Source organism: Sus scrofa, chromosome 1 (assembly GCF_000003025.6).
Source record: "Sus scrofa isolate TJ Tabasco breed Duroc chromosome 1, Sscrofa11.1, whole genome shotgun sequence".
In the NCBI taxonomy this organism is placed as follows: Eukaryota; Metazoa; Chordata; class Mammalia; order Artiodactyla; family Suidae; genus Sus; species Sus scrofa.
In genome coordinates, this window is record NC_010443.5 from 21,946,942 (window position 1) to 21,960,395 (window position 13,454).

The 13,454-nt window shown below is 42.9% G+C and overlaps 1 protein-coding gene across 6 annotated transcripts in view; it reads right to left on the reverse strand.

The window, feature by feature from the left end:
- AIG1 (androgen induced 1) overlaps positions 1 to 13,454 on the reverse strand; it is a 251,842-nt gene that overhangs the window by 33,705 nt on the left and 204,683 nt on the right. For 3 of the 6 annotated variants that reach the window (XM_021072450.1, XM_021072446.1, XM_021072454.1), the window contains exon 4: positions 13,209 to 13,324. The exons of the other annotated variants lie outside the window; for them this stretch is intronic. In XM_021072450.1, coding sequence (XP_020928109.1) covers positions 13,209 to 13,324 — 116 coding nt within the window. The remainder of the gene's footprint in view (positions 1 to 13,208; positions 13,325 to 13,454) is intronic. 6 annotated transcript variants of the gene reach the window in all.

Below are 13,454 nucleotides of genomic sequence, written 5' to 3' on the forward strand. Positions count from 1 at the left end.
ATGGACTGAAATCCTTCTGCTTCCCTGTTATCCCTTTCTCCCTTCAACTATGTAGATGTTTTATACCTTCACATGTCCCTCTTCAGCCAAAAAAGTGGAGACAATCCAAAAATGTCCATCAATTGATAAATGAATAGATGAACTCCACATATGTATACAATGAAATATTATTTGGCCATAAAAACGGCTAAAGTATGAACACATGGCACAACATGGATGAACCTTGGTCCCACTATAAGTGAAAGAAGCCAGAAAAAAGACCACATATTGTATGACTCCATTTATAATGAAATGTCCAGAATAGGCAAATACCTATAGACAGAAAGTAGATCAGTCATTACCAGGGGCTGGGCGGAGAGGGGATGGGAGAGTGATTGTTTAAATAGTACAGAGATGCTTGCGGGAGATGGTTAAAATATTCTGTAATTAGATAATATAATGTTTGCACAACTTTGTGAATATTCCAAAACCCAGAGGATTGTATACTTTAAGAGGGTGAATCCTGTGGTATGCAAATTATATCTCTATTAAAAAATGATAAGGTAAAGGTATAGATGAGACAAGTTTGGCAATATATTGGTAACTGTTGAAACTATGTGATGGATAATAGAGGTATATTATATTCCTTCTTAGAAAAACAAAACAGAAAACCCCTTCCATGTCACCTGCCTTCCTCTTGCATTCAGATAATTTCACATCACAAAGAAAACAGAAACCAAGAGATAACCTAGCTTGGGCTCACCAAACCTTAACATTTGCTTATAGCCTTTCTTCATGCACTCATTGCTGAATTTCACAAACGCTTGGAGCCAAACATTCTGCCAGGAGGTGGGGAACATGGAAATGAATAGAAGAGGCCTAGCTTCCACCCTCAGGATATCATCATGCAGAAGGAAAACCAGACATTTAAGAAGTAATTCCAAATAAGCAAGAAGCAGGAAGAAAGTAGCACAGACCTAAACTAGATGGGGAATCCTGGAAGTTTTCTTGGAAAAAGTGATGTTTAATGTAAAATTCCAAAGGTCAGTGGTTCACCTATCAGTGGGTTAAGGGTTGGGTTGGAAACTGAGTGACAATTGAGGGAAGAACATGGGTGAATGTCTTGAGGCAAGAAAGACATGGTGGCTCTAAGGGATGGAAAGCAGTTGAGTGTGGCTGGAGGATAGAGGCTGAGTGGACAAGAATGGGAGGGGAGGTAGCACAGGTAGGCAGGGGTGAGGTCATCCAGAACCTCTGAGCTCACTAAAGAATTTCAGCAATGAAAAGCTCTCCAGATGCTGACACTGCTTCACGGACAGTTCTCCATCTATGTGTGCAGCAAGTGAAAGTAACAGAATCTAGAAACCACTGTTCTTTTGCTCAATGAGGCCTCAGACAGAAGAAAAAAGGTCTCTTGTGGGATAACAACTACTGTGCCTGTCTGCCTTCCAATATTTATTGCCAAAGATAACAGGATGCCGTGGTAGGTATGGGGCAGAAGGAGAATCATACAGATGATGAACTCAGAACGAGAGAGAGAGAGAGAGAGAGAGAGAGAGATCACCAGATAATGTCATTGAACATGGCTCTATTCCTACTGGGTGAGATGGGAATCTGGCATTACATCCCTGCAGTGATTTCTGTTGCTCCTGAGAAACACCATGTTCTCCTTAATGATGCTCCGTTGAACTTCAGGACTACTTGTCACAAGTCCTGTTTGACCCCTTCAGTACACACCTTGTATGCTGCTTTTCTGGCTGTAGCCTTTGGTCCTACACTGCTGGGTGTACAGACTTGGGCAATGCTGTCACCCATATAATGCCCATCTATGAGGGTTACGCATGCTCCATGTTATCTTACTTCTGGACCCAGCTAGCTCAGATTTGGGAGAATATGTCTCAAGATTGTAAGAAAACGATGTTACAGCTTCATTATTACAGCAGAAACTGTACATGACATCAAGAAGAGGTGCCACCCTATCCTGGATGTCAAACAGGAGCTACTGCTGCCTACTGTCCTCGCCGGAGAAGAGAGCTGAGCTCCCTGGCATCAGTTAAGGCTCCCTAGCAGTGAGAAGAGGTTTAAATCTGGGAGTTCTTTCCAGTCATTCGTCTTAGGCATGGAATCCTGGCATTCACGAGAACGCTTCCAGTTCAAACTTAAGATGTGGTGCTGCTATTGGAAAGGACCTATATGTCAACACAATGTGCAAAAAGTGGTTTGGAGGTATCACCAAGTATCCTGGTATTACTGACTTTAGGACAGAAACAGATGTCACAGCCGTGGAACCAACCACCATGAAAATTAAGATGATTACGCCTTTGAGTGCAAATATGGTGTCCAGCCATTCCAGCTGATGTGGATTAGCAAGTAGGATTCTGATGAGTTTGGCTTGTCCATTGGCCACTGCAAATACTTTTAAGTGGACACTGGCTTTCTGTATGAGTTAGATTACAAGTTTGCCCCAGCAGAGGTTTAATATCTTATGTTAGACTCATCTACCTGCATATGGCTTTTTAAAATAGACACCTGTCCTTGTCTGTTAGGCAGGCAAATAGCACCATTTCACACTGTATTCAAGTCAACTATTTCTTGATAACATATTTTCTGAAATTCTGTACCTATGTTTGGTTTAAAGTTTAGTAAATTCAGTTTGGCATTTCGTGTGACCACGGGAGGCTGAGGGTAATGTGTCTATGGAAGGGACTTGGCCTGATGTGATGGCTTTTCTGTGCCTGACAAGTTCTCCTGAGTTGCTCACCCCTCTGGGGCCTGATCAGATCTGAACAGAGTACTAATGAGAATTCCTGGATCTTTCTAGAGGCTGGCCAGAACTTATGAATGAACTGTAACTTCTTTCTTATAGTCTTCCAGCGCAGTAGCTAACCCAACCCTTCAGACTCCATTTTCTTTCTTCTCCAGTGTTTTCCCCGCAGAATATCACGGGGCTAAATTACTCACTATAGTTGCAAAATGATTTGTATTTGTACCTGCAAATTTATGCATTGCCTTGATTTACGTAAGGCTTTCATACGTAATTCTCAGCTTTTAAGGATGACTTACACATCTTGTTTTTCTACTGTCAGGTGAGAATATCACAGCCCAAGGATACGTCATGGTATAAGGAAAAATAAAAGTGCTACCAAAAAAGAAAAAAAAAAAGCAAACCTTCCAAAACTGGAATAAAAACAAACTCCTGAAGAGTTTTAAGTAGAAGCATTAACATGATTGGATTTGCATTTTAAAATAATCTCTGGCCAGGAAGTAGAAAGTGGATGGAAAGCAGCATAAGAAAGCTTGCCCAGAGGGTTTGAGTGTTTGGGACTGAGCAGAAGAATGGGGCCTGCCAAGGAGGTGGCCAGGGAGCACCACGGATGGCTGGGCATCACAGAAAATGGGCAAATCCATCAACCAACCAAAAAAACCAGTTCAAAGAAGGATGCTGTGGAGAGGTAAAATAAAAACAGTTTTGGTAGGAAGAGTGGAGGTAGTGATTGGAGTGGGGAAAATCCAGATGATTCCAGGTGCACTGAACCTCTCTGACCACATGACTATGATTTGCTCTTTCTTGCCTCTAGGCTATCACCTTTCTCTGCCTGGGACACGCTTACCTGGGGCCATCATATGGCCAGCTCTGCTTCACCCTCAAGGGCCAGCTTACATGTCACCTCCTCAGGGCAGCCTGCCATGACCTTGTAATTTGGGGATAAGGAATGCTCCTCGGGACACTGAGAACCTCTTGTATTTCTTCTATGATAAATAGCTCTTATGCACCGTAGGGTAATTGCTTTTAAATTTCCCTTTATCTGTCAAGAGACAGTAAGCTCCTGACAGCAGAGCCAAAACTTTATACTTTATTGACCTCCTGTGCCTAGCACCATGCCTGATACACAGGAGGGACTCCATGAATACTTGTTTGAGAGAATTAAGGAGCTTCATCCTGTGTCCACATGGACCTGGTTCTTTCAGAATGTGGGAGAATGAAAATATGATAATGATAACCAAACTAGTTCTAGTTCCTTCTCTTACTTTGGAAATTATTGGGGAAATGAGTCTACTTAAATGTCTAAAAAAGTTTTGCAAGGCTATCTTAGACCAAGTTTCTGTTGCCATTTTTATTCTATCTCACATTAAAGGTCTTTTTAGCTGTAAAATTTTGATTCTTGAGGTATAAGCTCAACTGTGGTGCAGATAGCTCCTGCTCTGAATTGTTTATTTTCAGTCAGTTTTTATTCTGTGTCTCCTGGGAGCCCAGCACTGCTGGGTGCTGTGGGAAACAGAATCCTGGGAACACGCTTCCTCCCAGTGACCACAGGCTGCAGAAACCATCTGCTGAAGGTGGGATGGGCAGGATTAGGGTCCCTGGTGAGGCGGGTCATGTTTTCCCACCCATGCAGCCAACAGAGAATATGTTCTGAGCCTTCAAAGTACTATCTTGTACTTAAAGATATCGAGAAGGCTCCCCTCAGGGAAATGAAGAGGCTACACTTGGGCTAAAAAAAAATGGATGTTTTCTCTACTTGAAATTTTTTTTTTTTTTTGGTCTTTTTTGGGCTGCACCCGCAGCAATATGGAGGTTCCCAGGCTAGGGGTCAAATGGTAGCTACAGTTGCTGGCCTATGCCACAGCCACAGCCAACACCAGATCTGAGCCGAGTCTGCGACCTACACCACAGCTCATGGCAATGCTGGATCCTCACCCACTGAGTGACAGGAATCGAACCTGAGCATCCTCATGGACACTAGTCGGGTTCGTTACCACTGAGCCACAATGGCAACTTCTACTCGAAATTTTTTTATTGTTTGAACTGGGTCATCTCCCTTACAGGATGTCACTCTGGCAAGGAGCACAGTCTGTGAGGTCCCACCTACAAGTCTATCAGCTTCAGTTGGCAATTTGAAGGATCAGGCAGGTGGGAGAAGAGACAATAAAGCTGAAATTCAATGTCAGAAAAATAGATGGAGTATTGTAAACACCTTACATGGTTATTATTGAGCTAAGTGTAAGATAGGTGTAAATTTTATTATATGTATATAATTAAAAATAAAAAATGTCCTTACTTTGCTTGTATTTAAACTCACATCCCATCACAATTTCTCTTATTAAGCACTCTATCTTAAGAATGTTTTCTCTGACAATTTGATTGATGTGATATTTAACGAGAAGAGGTATGTGCTAACCCTCAGAAAATCAGAGAATGAGGAAGCTCTTTAAGATTATTTCAACTGCTCATCTTTTTCTTGCTCTAGATAGTGAGGGGAGAACTGGGTGGCAGACTTTGAAAATAAATCAATCAAATAACCACATAACTGCAACTGTTTTTTAATGTCCCAGATGGAAATGAGCAGATGACTACAGCAGTGCACCACAGAGAGGCTGACCCATGTCTCGGGAATCAGAGACGGCCTCCCTGGGAAAGAGAGATTGAAGCTAATACCTGAAGGCTGAGTAGGATTTGGCGCTAATAATTGTGGGAGACGGGTCTGCAGGAGACGCGGGGCTGAATGATGGCAGAGGCGGGGGGAGGTGAGAGCTTTAAAGTTGGTAGGAATGCATTGCTCTTGACAATCAGTGAGGTCACTGCTAATAAGCAATGGGGTTGCTTGAGTACCTCAATAAGCAATGCGGTTGCTTGAGTGCCTCATGTGCTCATTAATCTATTATCTATAACAGGAGATAATGTGCAGGCATTACCTTCCATTTTATTTATTTATTTTTGACCACACCTGGGGCGTGCTGAAGTTTCTGGACCAGGGAATGAACCCATGCCACAGCAGCAACCTGAGCCACAGCAATGACAACACCAGATCTTTAACCCACTGAACCACCAGGGAGCTCCCTTTTTTTCCCCCTCCCATTTTAAAGGTGGCAAAAATGAGGCTAAGAGAGGCAAAGCCTGTAAAAGAAGGGATCTGAACAAGAGCTGTCTGATTTCAAGGATCTGGACCTCAGCACTCAGAGCAGCATAACAGGTCAATGAGCAAAGAAACATGCACACAGCAGCTGGGTTCAGGCCCCTTAAGGACTGGGTATTTTTAGAATAAACGCAGAAGAACAAGGGCATTGCACTGAGTGCCGATCATGTAGCAGTCATTTTGTACCCATTTTTCTGATTCTTATAGCAAACCTGCCTAAGTACCATCACTTTCCTTTTTTTTTTTTTTTTTTCTCCAGATGGGGAAACTGAGATCCTAGGTGATTAAGGGATTCGCGCAAGTGTATTGATTGTCTTTTTTTTTTTCCTTTTCTTTTCATAGCTGCACCTGTGCCATGTGGATGTTCCCAGGCTAAGGGCCAAATTGGAGCTGCAGCTGCCAGCCTACACCACAGCCACAGCAACATCAGATGTGAGCTCCATCTGAGACCTGTGTTGCAACTTGAGGCAGTGCCAGATCCTTAACCCACTGAGCAAGGCCAGGGATCGAACCCACATCCTCACAGACACTAGGTCAGGTTCTTAACTCACTGAACCACAACAGGAACTCCTTTTAAAATTTTCTTTTCCTAATTGATCATCTATTGTTGCTATAACACATTGCCACAAACTGTGGCTTAAAAGAACATGAATTCATCTTAGAATTCTATAGGCTAGAAATCCAATACAAGGGATTTCTTTTGTGGCTCAGGGGGTTAAGAACCAGACATAGTGTCTGTGAGGATGTGGGTTCAACCCCTAGCCTTGCTCAGTGGGTTAAGGATCTGGAGTTGCCTTAAGCTGCAGCGTAGGTCAAAGATGCAGCTCAGATTTGGTGTGGCAGTGGCTGTGGCTCGGATTTGACCTCTAGCCTGTGAACATCCATATGTGGTAGGTGCAGTCCTAAAAAAAAAAAAAAAAAAAAAAAAAGAAGAAAGAAAAGCCTAACGCGGGTCTCATGAGGCTGCTGATATCAGGATGCAGGATGTTAGGGCTGCATTCCATTCCAGAGGTTCTAGAGCAGAATCTGTGTCCTTGACTTTTCTAGCTTCCAAAGAGAAGCCCACATTCCTTGGCTCATGGCTCCTTCCTCCATTGTCAAGGACAGTGAAGGTTGGTTGAGTCCTTTTCATATCACCTTCTGTTCTCCCAGCCATGTTCCTCTCTGACCACAGCTGGGAAAGGGTCTTTCCTTGTGAGATTAGACTGAGCCCACTTGGATAGTGCAGGCTGGTTTTCTCATTTCAAGGTCCTTAATGAAATCACATCCTCAAAGTCTCTTGTTGGGTGAGGTGATGTATTCATAGGTTCTGAAGAATGGGATGTGGACATCTTTGGGGACCACTGTCTCACTATCACAGATCAAGGTTGAAAAGCATTAAAGGGGCTGAGTCTGGACTTTAATTTAGATATGGCCTAAATTAAACAGGAAATACTGTTGACTCTTATCTTCAAAATATATTCAGAATCCTACTACTTCTCACAACGCCATTTCTATCACTTTGGTCCAAACCCCATCATTTCCCTCTAGAATTAACTTCTATAGCGTCTTAACAATCCTCTTGCTTCATCCTTGCCCCCATCCATTCTTAACATAGTAGTCAAACTGGCCCTTTAAAAACATCTAAGATCATGTCAATTCTCTGTTCAGAACTTTCCAGTGACTCTCAATTTCATTCTGAATTAAGGACACAGTCCTTACAATGGCCTATGGAGGTCCGGTAGGACCCTCTCTCTGCCCCAGGAGTCGTTGTTCACTCCCCATCTTGCTCTGCTTCAACATACTGGCCCTTCTGGGTAGATGGGGCTCTTCATTTTCATTCTGCTCTCTGCTCTAGTTACTTGAAGTAGAAGGGGAGGGTAAATCTTGATTTTTGGCCATCTCTTCTCCACCCAGGAAGCAAAATGGGAGGATGACTATCTTCTGCCTTCATTCCCCATGCAAGTGCACATGTTTGCCCCTGTTTTTCTGGCTGATACCAAATTCCACTGATTCCTGCTGTGAGGCTGATGCTCAGGTATTCAGATGCTCACTTTGCACAGGGTACCATGTGGGAGGCTAGTCTCTGAAGGGCTTCCTTTTCCACTGCAGACATTGTGGGAGATAGGCTGCCTCTAATTTGCCCTCAGGGTTCCTCCTGGCTCATGCCTATGGCAGAGCCCTCCAGTGTTTCTGCCCCTGGGAAACCCTTGTCCAGGGGCTGGCCTTGCTGAGTGGACAGTTCAAGCCTAGCAACTTCCATTGATGTTGAGCCAGATCCACAAGAATCTCATTTATCTTTGCCACTTATGATGATGGGCTCTAGGCTTCTCTATAGCTGCCCCTCCCCTCCATCCTTCTGTATCCTTCCAATGCACTTTCCTTTGCTCGGGTAAGAGGCGTAAGAAAGGTTAACGAGTTTGATTCCTAAATTAGATTCCAGCCTTACCTTGGATATTTACCAGGGCTTCTCTTGGAGCCTCTTATAAGGCTTTGGTGAGTGTGGGAGGCACTTCCTTTTGCAGTGGCTCACCAAGACCCCAGACTCAAGAGTCAAAGACCCTCTCCCTCTTTTCCAGCCAGGCTGAGAAAGGAGGGTGGGGAGGGTGGGTATGGGAAAGAGTGCAATGGCTTTGAGGATGGGGAAGGAAGCAGGGTCCTTTGGTTGTCACTCATAAGCTCCAAGAAATATGAGGCACTTATCACATATTTCTTTCAGCCTGTCCCAGTTTTCTGATGCTTGGAAATGAGCAAAACTTTAACACACTATCACAGATGTAAAAGTCAACGGAGTAGGCAATTATGGTTGAGTAAAATGTTAAAAGTGAATAGAAGAAACTGTTGGTCATCTTCTGGGCAAAGGACAACTGTATTTGCCAGATTTGTTTAACTGGTGAAGCATCCAATTAAACAGAGAGTTTAATGGGGTCCCAAATTTAATTTTTTTAGTGAAGAAGGTACACATTTTATGCAAAAAAAAAAGTTTACTTGTTCATGGCTTAAAATTCTTTCCAAGACCTTTTTTTTTTTCTTTTTTATGGCCACACCTGAGGCATATGGAAGTTCCAGGCTGGGATCGAATCAGAGCTGGAGCTGCCAGCCTAAGACACAGCCATAGCAACACCAGATCAGAGCAGCAGCTTTGACCTATGCTGCAGCTTACAGCAACGCTGGATCCTTAACCTACTGAGCAAGGGTAGGGATGGAACCTGCATCCTCACAAAGACACCGTCAGGTCCTTAACCCGCTGAGCCATAATGGGAATTCCTCTAAGACTTTAATTTGAGTATATTCATTTTTATTTTTAAGAAATTTTCTCTATTTTATTTTTAAAATAAAACTTGAGGAAATACAGAAAAATTATAACAAGAAAATGAACAGAAAATTTGCAATTCCAAGGCTAAGGGATAATCAGGTCTGAAAGTGATCAAATTCTGATTTGGGACAATTTCAGTTAAGTCATAAAAGATCATGCTTCATTATGATTTTACTGTGTTTTATTTCCTGACAATCCTTTCAAACTTAAGAAACAAAGCAGTATTTTCATATTTTTTACTGTTTTGGATTTTTAAAGTGACGAGTGTACAAGTGAGTGAGAATGAGTAAAAGAAGAGAAGGGACTTGTGGCATCGTAACTAAAGTTCCCAAACCCTTGATAAGAAAACATTATGTGCTTTTACGACTATTTGCTGAGGAGCTTCTCAGAACAGCAAAGACAGAAATAATAATAATAATGTTAGCAAATATAGAAACTTTTTACTGTGTGCCAGGTGTAGTTGTATGGGCTCTACATATAGTCACTGAGTCCTCACAACCGCCCCATGCAGTGCCTACTGTCATGTCCCTGTTTTATATCGGAATAAGCTAAAGCCCGGAAAGGTTAAGTGCAGGAGTTGGAATTCATACCTAGGAAGTGACCTTAATAACTGGACCTGGCTGCTTCTGATGCAAAACAAAAACAACTGAAAACTCAATTAACCTATTCACGCACAGAGTTATTCTTCACATAGTAAGAAGGCATAGAGAGTATGGTTCATTGTGTAGACTCTGCAGCCACACTCCAGGGCCTGCTCTGTACAGCTGACCCTGGAACAACAGGGGACTGCGATGGTCCACATACACACGGATGTTTTCCAATAAATACTTATGACTGTACCATGTGATCTCAAATTGGTTGACTCTTCAGACATGAAACCTCAGACAGGAAAAATCACAGATACAGCGGAACCATGTATATGGAGCTGACTGTAAAATCATACGTGGATTTTCTACTGAGGGGAGGGTAGACACCTCTAACACCAAGGGTCAAGGGTCATCTGTAGTTCTGGCAACAACAACAACAACAAAAAACAGTGTCTTTTCCTTGGGCAAGCCATACAATCTCTCTAAGCTTTGATTTCCTTATCTGCAAAATGAGCCAGATAATACTTATCTCAAAGGCTTATTTGGGGAACTAAACACAATCATATTTAAAAAGCACTTGGCATAGCAGTCAAAAAAAATGGTATTCATTACAATTCCTGATAATTACTGTAGCATTAGAATCCCAGGGGACTTTTGTGTTGTGTCCTGCATGAGCGAATATGGACCACCTCGTGTATTCGGGGAAGTCTCACAAATAAGGTGCTCAGAAATGTGCTGGAGGAGCGATGGCGGAAGAGAGGTGTGCGGGAAGGGAGGCAGAGCCCACCCTCAGTGTCGGGGGGTATCTGTGTCCCAGACCCTTGGGTAGGTGGAAAGAGAAAAGCAGTGGGGAGGTGGGCGTGGTAAGGCTCTGGGATGACTTCAGATGCTAATATTGGGTGGGACTGAGATGGGGGCTGGGAAATGGAGCCACCAAGCTTGGGAGCTCACTGGGCTCCCATCCATGAGGGAAAGGAGCGGTATCCCTTGCTTTCTCAACTCTCACTATCCAAATTTAGGAGAACAATAGGTTCACAGGGGAGGGAGACTTGTGAGTATGGTCAGGGAGCTGGAATCAAAGCAAAGCAGACAGGCAGGCTGGCCAGCAGCCTCGGGGGTACGATTCAGCTCTACCGCACAGAGGATTGTAAGGGAGATTTATTTTATAATTAGCACGCGATAAGAGGAATGCCTTCTTACATTTTGACATAAGGTTCTGGAATGTCCAGTTACAGCCCTGGTACGTCGCCAAAAGATTTCACATCTGGAACCTTTCACTGTTGTGTCACTGGTACATTGGCTCTGAGATAGTCTGAAAGCCAGCAAAAGTCAGTGCCTTTTTGATAACAATGACAATCCTTGGATTTCTATAATGCGACATGATGTGAGGGGCATTGCTTAGTGCGGGGCATTGCTAGGAATGCCTAGGTTCTGCCCAAAGGAAAAAGTCTACTTTGAAAGCTTTCTCAGAACGTATCTGGGAGAATTCACTTGTTAATGCAGATATGTGTCCAAACAAGCACTGGTTTGCTTAGGGAGGATGAAGAGCTGGCAAGCCTCCCGTGGCACAGAGTGCTTGAGGAATGCTTCATTTTAATGAGGGATCTTGGGGGTCTACAATGAAGACTATGTGGTATTTCCCCATGTGTCTCTTTGGAATGTGGACTGATTGTACCTACAGTGGAAGAAAAGCCATCAGAAAGTATGTACTGCCTGAAATGTCTGGGGCTGTACAAGATGCAGATAATTTAATGGCATATAAATGAATTCACAGAAATACTCCCAAAATTCCCAGAGTAAAAATCTTCCCTTCCCACAGGTATGTAAATATAAGTGCAAAGTAGTGAGACTGTATTTGGGGGTGGGGGAAAGGCATTCGTTTTTTTTTTTAATCTGATGCTATAGACTATAAACACTGTAGCTTTCCTTGAATAAGTGTTAGCTTTCCTACTGACTTTTCTGAAAGATGAGTTATTTGAACATCAAGTTCATTTGTATAAAACACATACATTCATTTTTAAGACATAATTTCAGAGCTCCCGTGTGGTTGAGTGAGTTAAGTATTTGGTGTTGTCACTGCAGTGGTTTGGGTTTGACCCCTGGCTCAGGAACTTCTGCATGCCACAAGTGCCCCCACCCCAAAAAAAGGCAATTTCACAGTTACACTTCACCTGTGAACCCTGATCATTTGCACCTTTTCTTTCAAAGAATGTCAATGCTTAACATTTTAGGTGGGGGGAAAAATCTAGAAAGTGACCAGGAAAACAAATGTTCCCTGTCGAGTCAGTGACTAGTGACTAGTCAATGAAGTGGCACATGAAATTGAACATGACCGAGTGTTGGATCTGGGGGCTATAGTCTGGATGGCCCCTTAACTCCAGCCATAGGGTATAACTTTCCAGAAGCAAATTCCCTTTTTGTTCAGATTTGGAGCATGATGTGATCATTCAGGCAAAGTATGTGAAGTACTGTGCTGACCTTTATATTATATTTCTGGACTGGCTGGAGTAAAACGCTCCACAGAGACTGGCCTCCCCAAGTGCCCCTGACTTTTGTTGGGATTAAGAACAGTTCTGGGGTGTTTGGAAGAACATGATTCAGTCCTTCAGGCTTAAAGGAAGGGATGGTGACCCAGAACTCAGGATAAGAGAGTCCCAGGAGGCAGCAGTGCTGGGGAGAGGGATCTCTTCTGTGTTTGCTCTTGTATCAAAGAGGACTTGGAATTATACAGAGATGTAAGAAATTCTCTATCTTAAGATAATTTTGAAATGTTAAAAAACAGAGCTGAAATTAAAGTGAAATAAACTCATCAAGCAAAACCTCTTTATCAGATAAATTTGGCACTTCCCTCCTGGGACCTACTCATACTTCACAGGCCAAGTGAAGATTTCCTACAGTTTATTTATTCCAATTTTTAGAAACAAAACCATTACATGAATGCTATACGTAATAGCTAATTCTGGAATACGTTTTAAACTGACACAGGAAAATGTACATTTTCATTTGTTTTGCTTAGAGGATAGAAGTCACTCCTCTAAGAGGTCATTTCTTCTGCCCTCATTTGCATTTGCTGCAACTCCCTCACTCCCCAACAAAAGCAACAACAACAAGAAAAATCCCAAGTAAAAAAGCCCTTCAGCAATAAAACTGATGTCCAAGAAAAACATTTAGTTTGAAAAAGAGTTGAAAAATGTAGCCTTGGAAGAACCACTGCTTACATGGGATTGTTCAACAAATTCCTGTTGTGTGAGGTTTGGCATATACTTTCTAAAAATATAAGCATCTGGGGAAATGAGACAAAGCCCAGGTCTTGGACCAAATGAGGCACGCAGTGTGAATCTGTTAGTGATTATATCCATAATGAAATATGTGCCCAAATTTAGCAGTGCAAAATCTAATACAATACGAAAGCCCAGCAGGCACCATCCTTACCATAATATATAGCCAACAGAGAAGGTACATATGGCAGTGAGTCCGCTGCGCCTACTGGGGTACTCATGGTGTGATGTCCTCATCTCGATTAATATAAAGGGCAAAACCGTTGTGTGCTGAAAAAGAACAGAGACCAGGTGACACACATCCTTATCATCACCCCTCAATAGCTGTTTTGTCTTCAGTCGGAGAACGGAGCGTGTAAATTCCTAGCAAACGTGCCACAGCAGAGAGCACTCCAGGAGG